This window comes from Ursus maritimus, unplaced genomic scaffold, assembly GCF_017311325.1.
Source record: "Ursus maritimus isolate PB19 unplaced genomic scaffold, ASM1731132v1 scaffold_20, whole genome shotgun sequence".
NCBI classification, from domain to species: Eukaryota; Metazoa; Chordata; class Mammalia; order Carnivora; family Ursidae; genus Ursus; species Ursus maritimus.
In genome coordinates this window covers 10,688,836-10,713,270 of record NW_024424453.1, presented here as the reverse complement: position 1 = coordinate 10,713,270, position 24,435 = coordinate 10,688,836, and the positions used below count along the sequence as shown (strand labels likewise).

Sequence of the window (24,435 nt, the reverse complement as noted above, 5' to 3'; positions counted from 1 at the left end):
AACTTGATATATCAAAGCTTACCTTTTACAAAGCATTATTAGAATATTCAGCTTTTGCTTTTGGAACAGGCATTCAGTGCCATTAATTTATAGTATTTGATTGATCAGGCCATTTGTCATTGTGTTAAAATAGCCCTCCATAATGGGGCACCTGGGTGGCTCAGTCCGTTAAGCAGCTGGCTCTTGATTTCAGCTCGGTCATGATCTTAGGGTCCTGGGATCCAGCCCAGCTTACAGCAGAGTTGGGCTCTGAGCTCGGTGGGGAGTCTCCTTCAGGATTCTCTCTTTCTCCCTCTACCCCTCCCCCTGCTCTCTTTCTAAAATTAATAAATCTTTTAAAGAAATAAAATAGCCATCAATTTTAGGGATATAAAAATCCTATTAAATAAAATATATTTGAATTTGAATTTGTATGTTATGCATTATTTGAGGTTTGTTTTACAAACTTTACTAATGCCGTTACCTTTGCTTCCCAAGCTTAGAAGAGGAGACATTGAGAGATTAGAGATAAATTCCTTTGAAATAATTGCTTTGAAAATGAGTTCTTGATGGCAAAAAAAAAAAAAAAGATCTTCTGAAGATGAAACCATCTGAAAGCCCATATCAAGTTATTTAGAATTCTGATTCAGTATAATAAAATAGAAACCAAAATAAATCATTTAAAAAATAATTCACCCAGTCTGTAAGTAGTAAATAAGATATGTGAGTGAGGTGTGGTGGTGCACAAAGTCAAATACCATGTAAAATGTCAACCCAATAACTTTGGAAAATAAACATTTAAATAACACATTTAATGTATGTTTAAAGAAAAATCAGAATAAAGCATTTTGAAGTAAAATCACTTCATAATTTTTGAAATATACATTACTAATATTCTGACAAGGTGATTCCTGCATTTTTGCAATGTAACACATTTTAAAATTGGTGTTGAAATGTATACCTTACACTCATTTAATAAAATATATTGAATTTGCTTGAGATACACATGCCTTTGAGAAAAAAACTAAAAAGCACCTAAAATTAGAACAATATACAAATTTTCTGTACTTCAAGAATGGCTAAGAAAATTCGCCAAATCTGCGGCTTTAGAAACACACTTTGATTTTTTTACTGAGTGGATTTTCCTCTGCTTTACCCAGAACTTTGTTAATCTAATTGAGCATACCTCACAGAACTTAATCTGGCAGTACTTTTCCCCAATTTCCATTCAAATTAAACAATTCTAGAAATGATAATGTGTACATTTACAACCTTTTCCAATAATGTTTGAGTTATGGACTACTAATTCCACTTGTAACACACAACATTTTGTTTCAGGGGAAGTCTTGACATAATGAAAAGATGAAAGGAAAATACATTTAAGAGAGAAAGGAAGAAAAACATTTAGTAAGCGATTTGTACTTTATAGAAATGAAGGAACAACTATTTACAGACTATGGGCATGCATGTTTCAAAGTTGGAAGCTAGTTAGTTTGCCATTTTATATGAAAATATATTTCTTAGACATGGGTGTAAAGCTAAAGCAGTAACTGTAATAAGCTTGTTTTGCCAGGCACGTGTAGGAAAGTCTCTTTAAATACAACTCCGAGTTTGGCTACATTTCTTCCATTCGCAAAATATCTTCTTACCCCTTGCAATAAAGGCCAGCTTTATGTGTTGAAACATGAGCACGTGAACAATATATTCATTGAATTTATGCAATTTTTTGTTTACTCTGAGGATGACCAACAGGCAAAAACATTAGTAAAAGAGGCCGATATTTAATCTAGAAAACAGCTTTAGGAATTAGATAAGAAACAGATCTTTTAATTACCACAGTGTGTGATCTACAGGTAATACATCAAAAGCACTTAAGTGTTTACGCTAGTTCCAGCTGCTTGCCCTAGAAACAGTTAACTACTAAATCTGTAATGCTTATGTAAACCAACAAGTAGTAAAGGAAGTAAAATAACCTCAGAACAACAGTGTTAGTTTAGCAGTTTGAACTTGCAGACCCATTCTTGCCTCTAGTGTTAGTTTAGCAGTTGGAACTTGCAGACCCATTCTTGCTTTATTAGACCAAATGATCACTAGTTACCCTTGCTTTCTTCCTCTCTTTTTCTGTAAGCTTTATTTAACAACTGGATTTCCTCCTGGTAGCTATCCTTCTCTTGATGCTGCCTTTTACTGTTCTGCCTGTGTGCTTCAACAGTGTCCGGAATGGAGATGTTGATATCACCATCGGGATTACTCGCGGGTAAAAAGAGAGAGTATGAGGCTGTTTCCCCTAAATCACAAGAAACAAATCTGTTTTCTTTCCGTGAGTAGCGTAGGGATGGAGATCTGACCTGTGTGGAGGACTGGCTGATGTTGCTAATAATTGACACAGTGTCCAAGGCTTCTTCATTATCACAAATTTCAAGAACTTCCAAGTGTATTTTCACACTGGTGTCGGCAAATGTGGAGGGAGAATCTTCTGAGTTTGGTTCGTGGCCAACACTTTTGGATCGATAGACTTCTATTTTCTTAGAGGCTGGGGTTATTTTTTGTCCTTCTGCACTTACCTCATAGGTAGAAAGAGAGAGGGTTTTCCCTGTAGGCGCTTGGAGAGACACAGTCCCCTGGAATGCGCACAAGGGAATGGCAAGGGCACCACCAGTGCGCTGGGGATAAAAACAAAATTGTTACTATTGAAAACTAGTTTCTGAAATTAGGCCATTTAGAAATTCATTTTATTCATCAATATGATAGAGTTTTTTTTCTATTTCAGACCCATTTCCCTAGAAACCTTTAGCAATGGGATTTAAATTTTGCCATCAAAGCAATATAGTTCAGTTTCTCCCAAGTCAAATATAACATCTGCATGAGGACAGTCAGAAACCTTTCTTTGAAGATAAAGGACATATTCCCCTAGTTTAAGGCCAAATTTGTGTATTGATGGGGGCAGCAGTAGATGCTTCCAAAGGCAGAATGTGGGCATAAAATTGAATGCTTATTTATAATCTGGAATTGCTTTTATGGTTTTGTCACATTAAAAAGTTTGAAAGAAATGCAGACTGTGTTATCAAAATGCACTTTTTTTTCTTGTTTAGTGTGTCACAGAGAGTGATAATTGTGAAACTATGATTCAGATTAAGTATAAAGTATATTTCAGCTGCTAGGTTTGAGCATTCAGAAGAGGAACCAAATTTCCCCAGAATGCTGCTACACTGTGCCTACTTTTCCACGAAGAAATCACAGTCGTTAAAGTAAATCCAATAACAGAGAACTCCCCCACATCTCTGCAAAAACTTTCTTGAAGGTTAGAACCTTTTATATTTTATTTAAAACTTCGTATGTTAAGATTTTTAAAAATCTGTACTCACCACTGATAAGTGCTTAAGAAATGAGAGAAAACAGACTAAATCTTATAATGGCCTATATTTTATATTATTGATTCACATCTTCATACTTCCAGTTGATTTGCTTTCTTTTTTGATTACATGTTAGTCTCAGAAGATACCAAACTTTTGGAGCAATGTTCTCAAAGCTTGGTCCCCAGACTAGTGTCATCAGCATTACCTGATAACTTGTAAGAAATGCGGATTTTTGAGCCCTATCCCAGACCTACTGAATTAGAAACTTTGGGGGTGGGTTCCAGCAATCTATTTTAACAAGCTGTCTAAGTGATTCTGTTGTGTTGTAAGGTTTGCAATCTCTAACTAAAGAAATGTTGTAGTCCAGAAAAAGAAGGGGAAGGAAGTTGGTTAACAGACACTTTTTATACATGTGCCAATTACCTAAAAAGCTGAGTTACTAACTGGATTGCCTTAAATGTGTCTTTACAGGGGGATTGGCATGAGGGCTCCTGGTATTTTGCCAATTTAAGATGATCAGTCTTCCTGTTTGCCTGTAACTGTGCCAGCTTTAGCACTGAAATTCTTGCATCTCAGTTCCAGAAAAACCAGGATAGCTGGTCACCCTATTTGCCTTGGGCATTTTGTATCTGGACCTATCTTTAGAGTACATTTTGATTTATTTGATTTGAAAATAAAACTACATATAATTACCAGCAATCCTATTTCTGTAAGTCAGTTCCACCATCAAATATCAACACGTACTATTGTTTATTTCAGCACTGTTGTAAGTCCCTGAATAGAAATAACCTAAATGTACTGGAAAATGTACTTGAAAGAATGAAGTAAAGCTATAAGTTCTGCCTGGATAAAATAATTTCAATACATTTTGAGTGATAATAGCAAGTTGCAAAACATATGTAAAGTATGATCCAACTTTCTTCTAGAAAAACATCTACGAGAAAACAGCTCAGCAAATTATACATGTGTAGGAATAAAAGATGTATGGACAAACAGCACACATATACTAGGCACAGAAAAGATCTGAAAGGCTGCATTACAAACAATTATTTCCTCTGAAACTGGATGGGGGGAGGACTTTAACTTTTATGTTTTATATATCTAAATTGTTCGATGATGATGATGATTTTGCTTGTGGAAGTTTATTAGGTAATAGAGGAGGCAGAGAGTGCAAAATATTACTAGAAGGGCATCCAGGGAGTGGGGTAGGGTACTGAGTGTGTGTTGTCTGTGATGATAGCTCAGAGTTCAGTTTGGTAGTCAGTTTGGAGTTTGTGCTGCATTTGGGGTTTGTGAATCAACACTCTGCATTTGGGGTTTGTGATATTTTTAGGTTTGGAGTGAGGAGACAAGGTGGGTGCAGGGGACTGTCTCAAAATTTTGCCGTGATAGTTTGATTGTTTAGAATAAAAATCCCAATTGGGGTAGAGTTTATTTTCTGTTCAAATTTTTAAAGAGTAGCAGATGGCACTTTCGATAAGAAAAATAAATATTTTAAATTATCAGAAAGGAAAAGGATCATCTGATCCTCAGCAGACAAAATAAAGTGACCAGGGTCTGTAATGAGTCAGATTCTCCTCACTAATTTTACTGCAAAAACTATTAAAAATATTTGAGTCCAAAAATCTGTCAATGTATATGTTAAGTTCAAATAAAGAATCCCACTTCAGGAAAAAAAATAATTATGTAATTTGAGTTACAAACTGCAGTATAATCCACAGATTTGAAAGCCATTCAAAAAGTTGAAGAATAATTTCAAAATGAAACTAAAAGCATTAAATCTTAAGTGAAAATTAACATTAATTTTGAGGAGATAAAACAAAAAACCCTATTTTTATTGATTTAATTTATCTTCATCTTTGTACTAGGTTGACTAATGTGTCCCCTCCAAAATTTATATCCATCTGTACCTTGTGAATATGATGTTATTTGGAAATAGGGTCTTTTCAAACATAAACTAAAATGAAGTCATAATGGATATAGGTGGACCCTAATCCAGTGACTGGGGTATCCTTTTGAGAAAAGAAATTTGAACACAGACTCACATAGAGGGAAGATGGCCATGTGAAGGAGATAGCACTTAAGAGTTATTCTATTGTAAACCAAGAAAGGATGGCCCTGCTGACACCTTGACTTTGAACTTCTGTCCTCCAGAAATATGAGACAATAGATTTCTGTTGTTTTAAACTGTCTTAAGTTTGCAGTGATTTGTTACAGCAGCCCTAGGAAATTAATACAATGTTTTGTGCAAACACAGTAATGAAACATTTGCAAAGTTCTGCAGCTGTCCGTTTTCTTCTGGAGAATGGAACTGCATGGTATTTTTATCAAATCCATGTAGAATGGAATCTCCTCCAGGGAAAGGAACATTTCCCTGTGGGTCTTTATTTTCTCTACCATCTATACCAGTGCCTGACACATGGTGGGCCCTCAAAAAATACTTGTTGAATGAATAAATGTGTGGATGAATGAATGAATCTGCAACATTGACCTTGTAGATTTTTTAGATTCCATATTTTAACTTCTAAAGCAGAAAAAATAAGATCATCGTTCAAAAGTATTGCTGTTTAAAATTTATTTTTTTATATTTTAACAGCCCTATATAACAAATGATGATAGTTACAAATGCATCAAAAGGTGATATTAGAACATATCCTTTTTATAAAAATAAAATAGACTATTACGGGACCAAATTGTATGTGAACGTTTACTGCATGATAAAAAAAAAATGATAAGATTCAGAGAGCATAAAACTAGGCATTTCATACTCTCTGCTTTCTTTCCATTTAAAAGTCTATGAATTAGCATATGCTGTCAGGAATAATGGTAATCCATTATTGCTGTACTCCTGAGCGTAGGTGGCTGGGAGCTTTTTTATTTGGAAATGAAAAGCAGTCTCTAAACCTCACAGATGCTTCAGGAGGAGAGAACATGCCATGTAAATACATTAGCACAAATAATCCGCTCTGATAATTGATTCAGACTTACTGACCTTGGGCATATTGAACTTTTTATTTCTTCACTATAAGCCTCTAGGTGAATTCACGGTGAAATTATAATATAAAAGAGTTGCTCCAAATTTCTCTCCTAACAAGGTGAGGTATTGTGTTATCTGAATCACTCAACTTAAGAAAGACCTATTATAACATGTAAAATCGTAGCACTTACCAGAAACCACAGAGTTCTGATTTCTCATTTTATAAAGGGAGAATTGACAGCCAGAGAGGTCAAGCCACTTTCCCAGGGTCACGCAAGTAATAGTAGTAAGACAGGTGTCTTAATGCCCAGTTAAGTGCTCTTTTCCAATGTGCCATGTTGTCACTTTAGAATCAATCTGCTTTAGCCAGGATTAGATCATGGGTTTTCTGCCCCGGAAGCTAGAATTCTATCACTAACTCGTGAATAATCCAAGTGACTGGCAATTTTAATCTAAATTAAAATCATACAGGTGATTTTTGGGTTGTTTAGGTGACTTTAAGGCATCTAAAGGTACAAACATTGAGAAATTAAGTCAAACAGACCATCTAAGATGGTTTAGGGGGAAAGAGATAAAGACACTAAAAACAAACAAAAACAGCAGAGAGAATGGGAACTTTATGAGAAAAACAATAAACTGTAGTTTAAATAATATTTTGAAATTTTATTTAAAACTGTGTAACTGCAATTTTTTCATATATTCAACTTCTAAAATATTCCTTGTGTCATTTTGCCACCTTTATTTAAATGTTTAGTACACTAGAATAAGGAGGACACATGAATTACTCAAGGAAAAGAGAGAAGGGCAAGAAAATAAGGGCCTTTATAAAGGGCAGCATGTATCATAGAAAGTGCTAGGTGTTTTAACATATGTTCCATTTAATCCTCACAGATCTTCAAACTGTCAATTAAGCTTTTTTTTTAAATGATGAAAAGTTTCACAACTGAGTAACAAATTTAGGATTGATATTTATCATAACAAATATTTACTGATTCTACTAAACACAAGCTTCTTACTATAAGTACTATAAGTTAGACTTCTTACTATAAGTACTTTATATGTATTTTCTTGATTTTCCTATCAACCTTATAAAATAGAGCCACTCATTATCCCAATTTTATAGGTAACATAATTGAGTCATGAGGATATAAGTCCGTTAATGGCATAGTCAAATCCGGATACTCAAATCCAGATGTCTCAAACCCTCTGCTCTTAGCCATTCTGCTACTTCAAGGCATAATGTTTGTGATAAAATATGAATAATACCTCATTCTCCTAATCCAGCTAGAACCCACTATGTCCTATGGGAACAAGGGAGAGGTGGGATTAATTCATTCACATTAGGAAGTGAAAGGAGTATTTAGAGAAGATACTTGAGAAAATGATTTCTAAATAGGGTCCTAAAAGATGATTTCAGTAAACATAAAGTAAGAAAAATGTATTCCAGGATGAGGGAGTTGTAAGAGCGAAGGCAAATGGAATTTGGGGGTAATGACACAGTACAAGGAAATGAGACAAGAAATAGAGGTTGGGCCCAGGGTGAAGAACACTGTACACCAGGATAAAGAGTTTTGATTATATTCCATAGGTGACGGGGAAATGTGATTTTTGTTTTCACATTTATGGAAAGGAAGGAAATTAAGATATATGGAAGTCTTCTATGTGCCGGCAGTTCACTTGGCACTTTACATGTGAGATCTAATTTAATACAATCTGTAAGGGAGGTAAAATTATTTCCATTTTACAGGTAAGCAAAGTGAGGTGTGGAGAGGTTAACCAACTTGCTTAGGTTACAAAGTTAAGTTTTGAACTGTGATCTAAATTCAGCTCAGATTCCACATGTTTTCCACTATGCCACTTAAAGTCTAAGAAGATGATGGGGGACCCTGTGAAAGATGGATTGGAGGAAGGGGACCATGGTGTCAGGGAGACCCGTTAGCAGGTTTTTAAAATCATTGTGTGCAAAAGGAAAGGGAAGCTGAGTTTCAATACTCGTAGTAGAAATGGCAAATATGGGATGGACTCTAGGGGAATTGCAGAGCAAAATTTGAGACTGGACAGGGTCATGGTAAAATAATGCTGTTGAATCACATACACCTACCGTAGAACTCAGTTGAGTCACTATTGCTATAATCCTCACCTCTCTAAGTCTCAGTTTCTCATTTATAAAATATAAAGAATAAATGAGTTAATGGATGTAAAATGATTAGCTGAGTGTTTCACACAAAGTGCTCCATAAGTATTAGCTATTAGGTATTATTAGAAGATGAGTAAGAGAGAAATCCATGATGTCTTCGAGATTTCTAGTGCTAGTATCTAGTACCAGTAAGTGAGATAAAGAGCTTAGGAGGATGTACATAAGGTAATCCTACTTTTGCGGTCTTCATCGCCAAATCAGGCAGCATATTCTTCTGCAGTATTTTATCCTAATGGCCTAAATATGCTAAATAAAAGCCAGAGATTACCAGAATGGATTAAAAACATGACAACTACATACTGTCTATGAGAAATTCATTCCAAATATAATGCTATAAGCAGGCTGAAAGTTGAAAGATGGAAAAAGATATAGCATGCAAATATCAATCAAAGGAAAGCACAACTGGCTATATGAATATCAGATAAAGTGGACTTCAGAGCAAAGAATATTACAAGAAATAGGAAGGATTATTTTAGTAATGATAAGAAGATCAGTCTACCAAGAAGATACAGCAATCCTGTGTATACACCAAACAACAGGGTTGCAAAATACGTAAAGCAAACTGAGAACTGAAAGGAGAGATAGTCAAGTTCACAATTACAGCTAGAGACTTCACTACCCTTCTCTTAATAATTAAAAGAACAGTTAACAGAAATTCAGCAAGGATATCGAAAAATACCATCAACTAACATGATCCAATCAACATTTATAGAAAATTTTATAGAAAGAAATATTTTTATTTATAGAAAGCTACCCAACAAGAGCAGAATACAGATTATTTCCATGGAACATATACCAAGATAGATCATATCTGGGACATAAAATAAATCTCAATAAATTTAAAAGAATTATACAGAATGTGTTCTCTAGCCACAGTGGATTCAAGATAGAAATAAATAATAGAAAGACAACAGGAAAATCTCCAAACCTCTGGAAAGTAAAGACACTTAAACATAATCCATGAGTCAGAGAGAAAGTCTTAAGGGAAAAAAAAAAGTTGAACTGAATGAAAATTAAAATACAACATATCAAAATTTGTGAGATGCATCTAAAGCAGTGCTAAAAAGGAAATTTAAGGCACTAAATGCATACATTAGAAAAGAGTAATAGTCTCAAGTCAATAATGTAAGCTCCTGCCTCAGTAATCTAGAAAAATAAGAGCAAAATAAAATCAAGCAAGAATAAGGGAAGAAATCCTCAGGATGAGAAGAGATTGATGAAATTGAAAACAAAACAATAGAGAAAAATCAGTGAAGCAAAAACTGGGGTTTTGTTTTTTAGCAGATTAATAAAATTGCCAAATCTCTAGCAACAGTGACAAGAAAGAAAGAAGACACAAATTACCAATATTGGGAATGAAATAGGACATTGCCACAGTCCACACAGAAGATAAGAGAATACTGCAAACAACTTTACACATTTAAATTTGACAACTTAGAAGAAATAGACCAATTCCTTATAAAACACAAACTATAACAATGCACCCAATATGAAATAAATAATTTGAATAACCCTATAACTTTTAGGGTAATTGAACTCATAATTCATAATTTTAAAACTCTCAAGAAGAAATCACCAAGCCCTTGTGGTTTCACTGGAGAAATCTGCCAAACATTTAAAGGAGAATTAATATAAATGCTGCACAATCTCTTCCTGAAAATAAAAGATGGAACACTTATCAATTCACTTTATGAAGGTAGTTTTGCCTTGTTACTAAAACTAGACAAATGGTATGAACAAAAAGACAAAAACAAAAAACTACAGATCTATATTTATTAATATAGGTGCAAATATCCTTAATAAGTATTAGCAAATGGAATTAGCAGTCAGTTAGAAGAATTGTATTCCATGATTAAGTGGGGTTTATTCCAGAACTGCAAGGCTAATTTCAATATTCAGAAATAAGCTGGGGATGTGATCCACCATATTAATAGGGTAAGAAGAAAAATCACATGATTATATCAATTGATAGAGAAAAACAGCTTGACAGAATTCAACATCAATTCATGACAAAAGTAGCAATAGAGAGTAGATTTCTCACTTTGATAAAAAGCATCTATAAAAACCCTCCAACTAACATTATACTTAATGGTGAGTGACTGCTTTCCCTTAAGACCAGGAACAAGGTTAGGATGTCAGTTCTTACCACTCCTATTCAACATACTGCTGGAACTTCTAGCCAGTGCAATAGTCAAGAAAAGGAAATCAAAGGTAGATCAGAAAGAAAGAAAGAAAACTGCAGATGACATGATCGACCTATTTAGAAATTTTCAAAGAATACAAAAATGCCTAGAACTAACAAGTGAACTAATCAAGTTACCTTCAAGTTGAACGTTGTATTTCTAAATAGTAACAATGAACATATGGACATCAAAATAAAAATACATTACCATTTACAATTGCTCAGAAAAGTGAAATAGGTGTTAGTCTAACAAGACCTGTATAGGATTTATAAGCTGTAATCTACATGAAGGAAACCAAAGATCTAAATAAATGGAGAGACATATTGTGTACATGGACTAGAAGACTCAACATAGTAAAGATGTCAGTTCTTTCTAAATTGATATGTAGGTTTAATGTAAGTCCTATTAAAATCCCATCAAGATTTTTTTTGCAGATATAGACATGATTCAAAAATTTGTATGAAAAGGCAAATGAACTAGAATAATAAACTTATTTTGAAAAACATGAATATGGGGGAGTAATCAGTCTACCTAACTTCAGTAAAGCTATGATAATCAAGACTATGCTGTTGGTGGAGTGATAAATGACAGAATCCAGAATAGAAGACCCACACAAATACGCCCACTGCTTTTAGACAAATGTGCGAAAGCAATTCAATAGAGGAAAGATAGCCTTTTCAACAAATGGTGTTGGAGCAATTGGACATCCATAGGCAAACAAAAAACCTAGAACTAAGTTTCATGTTTTATTCAAAAATTACCGCAAAATGGATCACAGTCTTAAATGTAAAACTGTAAAACTTTTATTAAAAACATAGGAGAATCTTTGAGATCTAAGGCTAAGCAAAGAGTTCTTAGACTTGATAGCAAAAGCATGATCCATAAAAGGAAAGTTGATAAATTAGACTTCAGCAAAGTTAAAAACTTCTGTGCAAATGCAGATTCAGATTCAGTAGGTCTGTGGTCTGAGATTCTGCACTTAGATGATGCTGAGGCTGCTGGTCCATGGACTACACTTTTTGAGGAGCAAAGGACATACAGGCTGTAACCCTCCTTACAATAAAACAAGACGAAATCAGAGAGCGAGACAAACCATAAGAGACTCTTAATCATAGGAAACAAACTGAGAGTTGCTGGAGGTGAGGGGGATGGAGGGATGGGGTAACTGGGTGATGGACATTAAGGATGGCATGTGATGTAAGGAGCACGGGATATTATATAAGACTGATGAATCACTGACCTCTACTTCTGAAATCAATAATACATTATATGCTAATTAATTGAATTTAAGTGAAAATAAATTTTAAAAAATACATATATATAGAAGGCTCCTTACGATTCTAAAACTACATGATTTCATGAGTAAATAGATTTTGTTATTTTATCATGTTAGCAATTTAAAGAAATAGAGGAGAGAATTCAATTTCAGTTAAAGGAATAACAGAAACCCCCCCAAAAGCCAACTTTATAGATGAACAGTATGAAAAACCAAATTTTATCTTTTTGAATACCTTTAATATATTTTAATGCCTTATTCAAATGGCACTTATTTCAATTGGTGAAACATTCTAATGAAAAATGATCAAGTTTCAGCATCAATCTTCATTTTACATTAATCTTATTACCATAATGTAAGGTTCTGAAATGAATATATCATTGCATTTAAATTATTTTATTTTTTATTTATGGAAATTGGCATTCTCATATTTTCAATTCATACTTTTTGACTTTATCTGATCCCATGAGCACAACCGTCACAGGCTACAAGAAATCCTGTGAGAATTTTGAATTTAAATGTGTTGTTGCTCTTGGGATTAGTGGAGATAGGTTTTTCTATTCCCTGGTCTAATAGAAACTAAAATCTCTTATCTCTGCTGATGACATTTCAACTCAGATGTGGTATGTCCAAATTTATTTTCATGTGGTTCCAATTCTTCCTGTTTGTCTAACAAAATAAAGAATAAACTGTAGCTTGAAAGGAAGCACACATTGATTCTATTTAGAAAAGAAATAAAATTCTATCAGGAATAAATGAATCCTAAGAAATAAAATGGTTTTTCTTAATAATATGCATTCATTCGGTTGGGGGCTATGTCAGTTAGAAATATCCTACTAAAAATGGTTGCATGAAAAAATTTTCTTATACCTCATTGACCAGAATTAGGTCAGGAAAGAAGATACATATTTTCATTTTTAAGACAGTTTCAAAGGCTAAATACAGTGTTTTTGGTAAGATGACTCTAGAAAATGTGTAAAATCCATGTTGATGGCATTCATAAAAGTATAGAAGACAAAAATGTTTTTATCAGACAACATAATATAGTAAAAAGATCAAACAACAAACAAAAAAATCTGTGCAGACATAGATTAGAGTATCCTGGGACAGGGACTGGTGATAGAATGTGGGTAAATGGGCACGTGAGATCTAACTGATGTGATGAAAATTTTCTAAAATGATTTATGGTGATTGCACAACTTGGTAAATTTACTAGAGATCATTCAATTGTATACCTGAAATGGGAGAATTATATGATGTGTAAAATATCCCTCAGTAAAGTTTTTTTTTAAAGAGTATCTGACTGATATTCAGGACACCCTGAAATACAGTGCTTGTTCTGCCACTAAATAAATAGTTGTGTGACCCTAGACAAGTAGTGTACTCACTATAAGCCTTTATTTCATTATCTATATAAAGGGGTAGTTGGGCAGATGAACACTAAAGTATCTCTTGTCTCTTTACATTTCAATACTCTGTGACTCTATTTTGGCAAAGTTAGCCTCAAAGAAAGCACTTTTGTTCTTTGAAAAATATCTAGTTGGAATGCTCTTCTGAAAGAAATTAAGATCACAAAATTTACTGTAAAAATTTGCCGAAAGAAATTATACATCCAAGACCCTTAAAAGACCCCCTTTTTAAAAATCAATAAAGCACTGTTGCTGATAGAACATTTCTTTCTTTCAGAATATATGAAATTTAAGCTACAATGCACTCTGTACAATAAAAATGTCTGTTGTAGGAAGATAAAATAACAAGAAAGAAAGTGAAGCAGTTTATAAACCAATGTTTAGAAAGAAACCTGTAAGGCGGGTTTAACAATGCTTATATAGTTCTGATTTAAATCTCCAATCATAGGAAACATTTATTGAACACTAGATATAGGTAAGAGACCACATAGAATTTTGCATATGTGAGTGTGTGTGTATTTATGTATGTGTGTGTGTATTTATGTGTGTGTGTGTGTATGGGTTTGTGTATGTGTGTATATGTGTGCGTATAATAACTTGTAGTTTTTTCTGATGATAAAAATTATACATTATATCTTAATTTTTGCAACTGAAATTATATCTGAAGAATATGCACCAGTCCCTAGGTTACCACAAATTAAGAATGACTTCCATGTGACCATAATTTTAAGAATTTTAATCCTTTTGAAAAAAGAGTCATTCAACTCTATATAGCCTGTATGGATATTAGGAGTTATCAAAATTAAAGGGATTTTCTTCTAATTTTTGCAATATTTTTTTTTTTGCAAAATAAGGGCAAAATTCTATAGAAAGTTATTATACTTCTTACCTGGAAGATCATTTGGTAAGGCTAAAATTTATACCTTAAAAAAAGACAGTACATGCCATTAGATTCTGTGGTTTGTGCTCTGTGAGTGTAGGTAAGCTGAGAATTACATTCTCCAAAATCTCCTTCCTTATATGCTTCCAGGTTAGAATTGGCCAAGATAGGAACTTGCTCAGTATTTGGAAGGTAGAAACAAGGCAGTGGCCATAGCAATCTGGAGCTCTTTTCACAGGCAGATACAGAGACGGGCAGAAGAGGTGCTTGGCAGGTGCCAGCTTGTCATTTCCCTTTCCTGCTCCACATCTAGCTTTTCTTCCCGACTACTGGCATTGTTGACCAACAGAGGCCACAGATTCACCCCCAGGTGCTTGGTTGTGAACTCACTGAGGTCATGGTTTATTTATAGGCAGTAGTTTTTCATAGACCTCTACGCAGATTTCCCCCTTCATGTTTCTACGTTGGTGGCTAAGATATACTTGGCCTCTCAAATTATGACTGACTGGTTACTCCATCTCGGACTTTCCAGCTTCTCTTCCAGACCTTTACTTCCCTAGCTTTTCCCACAACTCTAAATAAGTCTCTTACTCCATAACACTCATAGCTCTTCTGCTCCCCTGACTAAATCCTGACTGAAGCAAAGTCCTATTCAAAGGAAGAGAAATCTCAAGCTTCATAGTAAAAAACAAACAAACAAACAAAAAAAAAAAAACAGTGATTTTTAATTAATTCAAAAATCCAAATGTACTTATGGTTAAAGGTGGTAGAATGCATGTAGTCCAATCACAGAATCTCATCTAACAATTAAATGAAGAAAAAAAGAATAGCCACAGATTCAAGCAGCAACTGAATAAAAGACTCAGCCTCAGGTGTAAACTTCTGAAGGTAGTGATCACAAAAAGAGACAAATGATGATCTACTTCTATAAGCAGCTGTCCAGGAAGAAGATGACTTGAAAATATCCTGAGAATTCTGGCTATAGATTCCATTTTGACAAGAGGTGGTTTGAAGCAGAGATTCTCAACGTGAGGGATTCTATATAGTCAAAACATTTTTCATTGTAATACTAATACTAAAGCTTTGTTTGACATTTTCATTGTTTTGACATGTTCACTGATGGTGCAAAAGCAATGATGGGTAAAATTGCTGGCACTTTAACATGAATCAAGGCAGTGGCATCAAATTCAGTAGACATTGTATGTTTGCTCACTGTATGTGTGTGTGCATACACAGACACACACACACAGTCCAGTGTTATTTAATGTCCCTGGCAAAGGTTAGTATTATTATCCTGACTTTATAGATGAGTTGACTGAAGTGCAGAGATGTTCAGTACTTTTTTCTTTTTTAAAAATATTTATTTATTTTAGAGCAAGAGCGCCTGTATGCGTGTGCAGCAAGGGTGGGACAGAGGGAGAGGGAGAAAGAGAATCTTGAGCAGACTCCATGCATAACGGAGCCCAACTTGGGGCTTGATCTCACAACCCTGAGATCATGACCTGAGCCAAAATCAAGAGTTGGACACTCAACCAACTGAGACACTCAGGTGCCCCTCAGTACTTTTTTCAATGTCAAACAGATACTAAATGGTAGAAATGAGATTCTAATCTGGCCAGTGAGGCTCTAGAAAAAAATTACATAATCCATTCATTCACTGTATTCTTTATTGAGTACCTAATATGAACCAGACACTATTCCAGGGACTGGGGATATAAAATGACCTTCCTTCCTTCCTTCCTTCCTTCCTTCCTTCCTTCCTTCCATCCTTCCATCCTTCCATCCTTCCATCCTTCCATCTTTCCTTCCTTCCTTCCGTCTGTCCATCCATCCATTCATCCATCCATCCATCCATCATACTTCTCTCTGTATATGTGCCTAGAGAGCTATGGTTCTTTCTGGGTAGTATGATTATAGGTTAATTGCTTCTCTCTTCTTTTCTGTACTTCCTTGAATTTGAAAAATAGTGAGCATGTTATTTTTATAAAAACAATAAAGGCATTATTCTTAAGATGAAACCTGCTGCAACTCATTGCTCTTTTGAAGAAATACAAAGTAAAATTTCAAATCTTAAACTCAAAGGAGTATAAAAAGACCACTCTATTCTTTCTTCTCACACTTAAATTTTCTTTCTTCTCAGTACTTACAAAGGAATAGAACATGACATGTGGAAATTGTTTTCTAAGACTGATTTAGAAGGCAAGGTCTCCAAAATCTTCCCATCCCACACAGCAAATACTAAAGCAATTCTTTTTAAAAACATTACAAAGGTTCTTTAGAAAAAATTAACTAAAAATCTTAGTGATATCATTGGATCTCCTAAAAGGAGAATGTTAATGATGCATTTATGCATGGAACATCACCCATATGCACACTCTGGAAATTAACCTCTTGCCTTCAGAGGAAATAAGTCTGGTGAAAGTAAAAATAGCATATCTGGCTAGTCTTTCTTCTTCCTGGGGAGAGGGTAATATACATATATATAGCAATACCAGGAATAGGTAAAAGTCCTTGTCTTAATAAGATTGACATGTTTGTAACATGCAAGATAGTGTTTTTTAATTGATGGAATTACTAAGATATTTACATTTATTTTTTTCTGGATTTTGGTTTTAATTCACATTAGTTATTTATGTAGTGGATGAGACAAACATATGCACAAATACCTGTTTTAACTTCACAGGATGAAAACTGATGATGCTCCAGTCTTTTTTGGCGGGGGGGCAATGAATAGTGTTTTTCTTCCTCCTCCCCGTCTATCAGGAATTACTAATGTTTCAGAATAAGTTGGCTGTCGTAATGTGGCAGTTCTAGGAATCTGCAATAGGCCATCCAGGTTCTTAGATCCAATGATTCTTTATATCATAAAAGTGTTTGAAAAAACTTAAATCCATGGATTGAGACTATTTGGACTTCAGTGAATCAGGCTAACAGCCTGGCTTGTTCAGTTCTTTAGACCAGCTGTTCTCAAATGCCACTCAGAGATTGGTGCTGAACTGACCACATAAGAATCATCAGCAGAACTTTTTAGAAATACAGATTGTTAGCCTCTCTGTGGGAGATTCTAATTCAGTAGGTTTAGAACTGGAACCAAGAACTTATATTTGTAAAGGATTCTCCAGATGATGCTTATATGTAATCAGGTTTGGGAACCATTGACTTAGGAAGATACTAGAAAATGAATATAGAGCTATGATGTCACACAGATTAAATAATTTCCTGGTTAATTTACAGACATTAAGAAAAGGACATTAAGAAATATCTTGCTACATGTATATCTTCTCTGATTTCCCAATTATAACTAAAAAATCAAATGGGAATTTGTACGAAGTGGAACATTTGAAGACTACTTCAAAAAAATTTTTTTAAAGATTTTATTTATTTATTCGACAGAGATAGAGACAGCCAGCGAGAGAGGGAACACAAGCAGGGGGAGTGGGAGAGGAAGAAGCAGGCTCATAGCAGAAGAGCCTGATGTGGGGCTCGATCCCAGATCGCCAGGATCATGCCCTGAGCCAAAGGCAGACGCTTAACCGCTGTGCCACCCAGGCGCCCCATGCCACCCAGGCGCCCCTACTTCAAAATATTAAAACAGGAGACAGGAAGACACAAATTCATCATGAAGCTACAATTCCAGAGCCACTCACAAGCATGGGCTAACCTGAGTGCTGATTATTGTTGGAAGCTGTAGTGTTTTGGAAGGTTGAGGAAGCCAAGCTGCAATCAGAAGGCATTTCTAGGTAAGTGTATCTGGGAAGTGGCCTAAAGAGATCTCAGAAGAAAGACACCTCAATCTCCAAGGCACCAGTACATTTGCTGTGATTTCTTTTCTTGTTCTAAATAAATACTCATTTTTATACCTAATTTTATATTCATGATTTGTATATTTAAAAAAAAAGATGTGTCCTCCAAAAGATATAATATCCAAGTCCCACATAACCTGTATGAATGCCTGTCTCAAGGGTCAGTCAGTAGTAAGAAATCACAGCAGGAGGGCGCCTGGGTGGCATAGTCGTTAAGTGTCTGCCTTCGGCTCAGGTTGTGATCCCAGCGTTATGGGATCGAGCCCCACATCAGGCTCTTCCGCTGGGAACCTGCTTCTTCCTCTCCCACTCCCCCTGCTTGTGTTCCCTCTCTCGCTGGCTGTCTCCGTCAAATAAATAAATAAAATCTTAAAAAAAAAAAAAAAAAAAAAGGAATCACAGCAGGAATATCAGGCTTATTTAGAGACATGCCACTAGAGAAGCATTAGACATGAGATCACTTAATAATACACAGTACTAGATAATCTTTGAAGAATACTTTAAGAGGGACTTGAACAGAGGGTGCAAAGGTCTGGTGGGGAAAAAAGCATTGCATCATTGAGGAAGTGAAATTATTAATACCTAGAAAACTGGAGCAAAAATTTCAAGAGGAGGTTGAGAAGAAATGAAGCCATAGGAACCAATCACTTAGGCTACATTAAGGATTTTCAACCCTGATTTGAATGAAAAAGGAGCCACCAAAGTGTTCTAAACAGGGGTCTGATAAGATGAAAATTACATTTTTGCAAATTTATCCTAAACTATAATCAGTAAAATAGATTGGAAGGGCTCAAACCCAGAGGCAGGAGGACCAGTAAAGAGGCCATTGAGAGAGAATGGTGATTTAAATTGGGAAACACAGTGGCTGTGGTGAGACATGGAAATAGCAAGACATATTTAGGATATAGGATTTGGTGACTGACTTGATATGAGTTGTGACAGAAAAAGAGAGTCAAGTATGTTGACCAAGTATCTGACTTGGGCAAGTGGATGAGTGACGGTGTTATTCCAGAGAGAGAGAACACAGAAGAGAAAGGAAGTTTGGAGCAATGGGATTGGGGGATCAGGAGATCAGGAGTTCGGTGTTAGAAAGCTAAAATTGAGGTGCCTGTGGTATGTCCAACTAGAGAAATTCAGCAGGAGGTTGGATATTGGGCTCAGAAGAGATTTGACCTGGAATATGTATTTGAGTATATGTTTGGGTATATATTTGAGATGAAATTGAATCAGGAGAGTGTATGAAATGAGAAGAGGATCCTGAGGAACATGAACATTTGAGGAATGGGCAGAGATAGGGGAGATCATTAAGGAGTCCAGGGAGTAAGTCAAACTGGTAGGAGAATAATCAGAAATGTAAAATGTAATGGAAACCAAGGAAAGAGTAGAAGGAGATACAACAGTGTCAGATGTTACTGAGATGTCAGGTAGGCTAAGGACTGAAAAGTTCATTGATGCCTGGACAGGTAGGGAATACAAGATGGAGAATCAAGCCATCACAAATGGAGTCAATGCGAAGATGCCCATATATGCCCTCTCCTCTCGGCCCAATACAAGGACAGTAGCTGATGAAAGCCACAGTGAAGAGCCCCTGGGAAATTTTAAAAGAAGCCCATGAGCTTTCAACACTGATTGCCAAATGCTTTGATCGAATAGCTGGGTTTTATCTGACAGTTGTAGTTTGAAAAAAGCCTTTCTTGCCATGCATGTTTATTTTTGTCAGAAGTGAATGTTGTTGTTGTTGCTATTCAAGGAAATATTTAGGAATAGATATGATGAGAACAAGAGGTACAGTTCATCCTGCCTTCCACTTTCTTGTATACCAAAGGCCTAAAGAGAACATACATAGCTTGGTTCCACAATTCTGTATCCTTTCCTGCTTCCCTCAGGACTCCTTTTTTCAGGCCTCTATACTTTAACTCTTCCGCACCAGTAGAATGTGTGGGATTTTAAGTAACAACGATATGCCATGAAAAGAGGTAGATGTCTATTCATTGCTACATTCTCAGTGCCTAAGACAATGCCTGGCACTTAGTAGGCCCTAAATAAATATTTATCAAATCAATGAGTGAAAAGAAAAGGGAGGAAGCAATTTTAATATTTATGTCTAATAGAAGAGAAGGGGGAAAAAGAAAAAAAACCTATTACATAAATACCCTAATTAGAGTTTTTACCTGATCAGTTTTAAAAAATTATGCTTCCTCTCCCCTCCCCCCCAAAATATGAGCTCTTTGAGAGCTTGACCACATATCTAAAGTGGCTCACACAAGTCTTAACATTCTTCAGGAGTCCCCAAATGGCAAGTGTTGGTGGCAAGGACTCGCCTCACAATACTCAGAAATAGAGGGGTTTTCCTGACTCAAACCAGGTCTGGTCGAATATCAAAGGAGAGGAACACAGACATGTCAAATTTGTTTGAATCAGTGTATATACCCCCCAGGGCATAATTTAATAAAAGAAACTATTCTTGGCAAATCTTAGGAAGCAGGAAAAGATTGAAAAGCAGTTGACCGTTGGTCTCTCTCTTGCTTTTGTGATACCATCATTGGAGATGCAGGTTTTAGTCCTCAGACAAACTCTCGGAATGGGCTGAGCAAACTTATTGGCACTTCCAACAACCCACCCATCCTTTCTAACAGAATGTTATTACAGAGCCACTTAATAGCCTTGTTCTCTCTGGCTAGCCTTCCAAGTCTACATGATGTGATACAGTTTGAAGATAAATAGTTAGAACTAGCTGCAGAGCTGCTTTTGATAAAGGTTTGTTTGTAGAAATTCTAATATCCTGTGCTCCTTAGGAAATATTCAATATGAAATTTTAATCCAAATGTTCACCCAAGAGTCACTTTTTAATATTGCTTGCTTCCTTTCCTTTTCCTAGTAAGGGTACACTATCTGTGTTAATATGCAATTTTACTTGTGTTAAGTAGGAAACATTACCTCAAAAAAAAAAACCTTAAATGATTTGAGAACATTGTCCTCAATAGTTCCATGCAAAAACATGACATTGTGTAAATATTGTATTTTTTCACATGACTTTCATCTTTTTCAAAGATTTTTCTCTCCATTGAACTCTATTCAATGCCATCATCAAAGCTCACCCCAGGACATCTTTGTCAGTATTAAATCTGTATAAATTCCTGTACAAAATACCTTTAGGCTATTTTGTCAACTTGAAACTAGGACATTATTTTCACCAGAGGACTAGATGTGCCAGAACATTAATTTTTAAAATGCTGAACAGATCTTAATCTGAAAGTTAATATGAATCAAATTATATTTGCTCATATAGTGGCAGGCAGTCTAAACAAAAATTGTAGAAGATGAGTTGTGAACTTTGTATATATTCATATCTCTGATTATGGAAAGTGTAAAAACCTTCCTGTTTTTATCGTTTACTCCTTAATTCAACTTTAGTTGCTGAAAGAGGCATTGCTCACAAAACCTATAAAGGTATTCTCGTTGTTTACAAAGAAGTTGTATAGTCAGGGCTTCAGTTTTCTTAGAGACTCATTTCCTCTGCTACAAAGTTTCTAAAAATGCATCTATAGTAGCTTTGTGCTTTTATAAATCAATTCTGTCTGTTCAAATTTCTCCTCCTTATATAGATTATACAGGTCAGGATGAAGCCATGTGTAGAAAGAGATTAGTTATTGGGATAAAAATTCAAAGTTCTATCAGGAAGTAAAATAAACAGTGTTTAAGTGTGTGTGTGTGTGTGTGTGTGTGTGTGTGTGTGTTATTGAGATTGTTTGTGTGTGTTTTTAATAACTTTTCCCAGTTGTTTACAACAAACAAATATTATTTTGGAGAAATGGATAGCAAATTCATATAATGTGTCCACATATTTCATGGTTTGTCTTAGGGAAGCTAGAGGAAAGGAGCAGTATATTGAACAGAGCATTCCTGTTTTAAGGAGCTGTATCTAAAAATACACATTGCAACAAGGCTATTGTAATAAAAATGGAAGATAATATGCAAAACTCTCTCTTGCAGTGCTTCTGAGAAGCTCTTCGGCTCAGTGTTTAAAAGGTTGGGCTTAGAAATTATATCTTGGCTCCACCACCTTAGACCATAGGTGACCTTAGGCAATTTCTCCTTGCCTCAGTTTCCTTTAACATAATATAGGGATAATAATAATGCCTGTTTTATAGGATTATTTTGAGAATTACACTAACTAAAGCAAGAAATAAACATATATGTATTCAGAAGAGTGTATGTTTCAAGAAACATTATTGTATGCTCTAAATATTGGTAGTCCTGAATTAAAAAAAAAAAAAAAAGACATCGAAGATAGCAATCAGTAAAATACATAGGGTAGATAGGGGTAGTAAATTGTGACACAAATTTAGAAAGTAAAAAGATCTGGGGTGCCTGGGTGGCTCAGTTGGTTAAGCGTCTGCCTTCTGCTCAGGTCATGATCCCCGGACCCTGGGGTTGAACCGCAGGGGCTCCCTGCTTAGTGGGGAACATGCTTCTGCCTCTCCCTCTGGCTGCCACTTCCCCTGCTTGTGCTCCTCCTCTCTCTCTAGTGTTCTCTCCTTTGAAAAAAAGAAAAAAAGTAAAAAGATGTGAATTGGCAATGGAATATATTTTAAAGTAAGTGGGGAGAAAATAGGTTGGATCATTACTTAATTAATATTTGATAATATGGCCCTTGAACAAGAATAAAGTATTAAAAGAAAAGAGATTTTAGGTAAAGGATGTTTTGGTTTTAAATTTATAAAGCATATCTGCAGGCCAGTATGAGCAGTGTGCTCTGGGCTAAAACATGTTCATGCTGTGCTCTGCAGTTGTTTTTTTGCTTTTATAAACAGCTTTAGTAAGGTATAATGTAGATACTGCTAAATTCACTCACTGTAAATGTACAATGCAATGATTTCTAGTCAATTTATATAGTTGTGGAACCATTGCCATAATCCAGTTTTAGAACATTTCCATTATCCCCCTGGAAAAAACTTTCCTCATGCCCATTTATAGTTAGTTAATACCTATGCTGGCTTCCAGCCCCTGGAAACCCTTACTCTGCTTTCTGTCTATATAGATTTAAATCTTAATGGACATTCCATATGGAATTATACAATATGTAGTCTTTTGAGTCTGGCTTCTCTCCTTTTGCTTTATGTTTCTGAAGTGTTTCCATGTGGTAGTATGTATTGGTAGTTCAGTCCTTTTTACTGCTGCATGGAGTCCCATCGTATGGGTATACCATGTCTTTTATCCATTCTCTGCTCAGTGGACATTTGGATTACTTGTAGTTTTTGGCTATTATGAATAGTGCTGCTGTAAATATTCATGTACACGGCTTTGTATGAACATGTGTTTCATCTCTTGGGTATAATCCTAGGAGTGAAATTGCTGTGCTGTGTAATTATGTTTCACTTTTTTGGAGACCACCAAACTTTTTCCCAAAATATGCGTACAATTTTACATTCCCACTAGCAGTGTATGAATGTTGGGGTTTCTTTGTCTCTTTGTCAACATTTATGACTGTGCATCTTTTTGATTGTAGTTAGTCTAGTGGGTGTGTTGTGGTGTCTCGTTATGGTTTTAACTTGTGTTTCTCTAAAGATGTTGAGGATCTTTTCATGTGCTTATTAACCATTCTGTTTCTTCTTTGATTAACTATCTATTCAAATATTATTCTCATTTAAAAAATGGGTTTTTTTTCTTCTTTTATTTGTAATTATTCTTTACATATTATGGATTCAAATCCTTTATCAGATGCATCATTTGCAAATATTTTTTCCCAGTCTGTGGCTTATTTATTAATTTCCTTAATGGTATCTTTTGAAACATAAAAGTTATTTACTTACCCACTTTTATAAATTAAAGTTATTTATTTATTTTCTTTGATGTTCCATTTTATCAATTCATTCTTTTATGAATTCTGTTTTGGTGTCATATCTAAGAACTCTGCCTAACTCAAGGTCATAAATATTTATTTCTTGTGTTTTCTTCTACAAGTTTTGTGGCTTTAGTTCTTGTATTTATACCTTTGATCTGTTTTAATTTTTATGTATGATCTCAAGTAAGGTCTAATTTCTTCTTTTATTTTTTGCATACTGATATCTAATTGTGAGCACCTGTTTTTGAAAAGTCTATATCCTTTACCTATTGAATTGTTTGGACTTCTTGTCAAAAATCAGTTGCCCATTAATGTAATTTTTTTCCTGGACTCTTAATTCTGTTTCATTTACCTATATGTCTATCATTATGTCAGTACCAAACTGTCTTGAATACTGTGTCGTTATAGTAAGCTTTGAAATCAGATAGTGCAAGACCTCCAAATTGTTCTTCCTTTTGTGCTATTTATAGCATTGTTTACATTTAAAAAGTAGAAGATTTAAACACAAAATCAATCCTGGTGTGTGTGTG

The 24,435-nt window shown here is 35.1% G+C and overlaps 1 protein-coding gene and 1 long non-coding RNA gene across 2 annotated transcripts in view; one reads left to right on the top strand and one right to left on the bottom strand.

Annotated features, from left to right (window-relative positions):
• The window catches only part of LOC103677670, a 332,269-nt gene that overhangs the window by 11,497 nt on the left and 296,337 nt on the right, over positions 1-24,435 (top strand). The window lies entirely within an intron of this gene.
• Positions 1,417-24,435, bottom strand: part of GPR149 (G protein-coupled receptor 149) — a 55,854-nt gene continuing 32,835 nt past the window's right edge. The window contains exon 5 of the mRNA XM_008706922.1: positions 1,417-2,642. Coding sequence (XP_008705144.1) covers positions 2,070-2,642 — 573 coding nt within the window. The 3' untranslated portion in view covers positions 1,417-2,069. The remainder of the gene's footprint in view (positions 2,643-24,435) is intronic.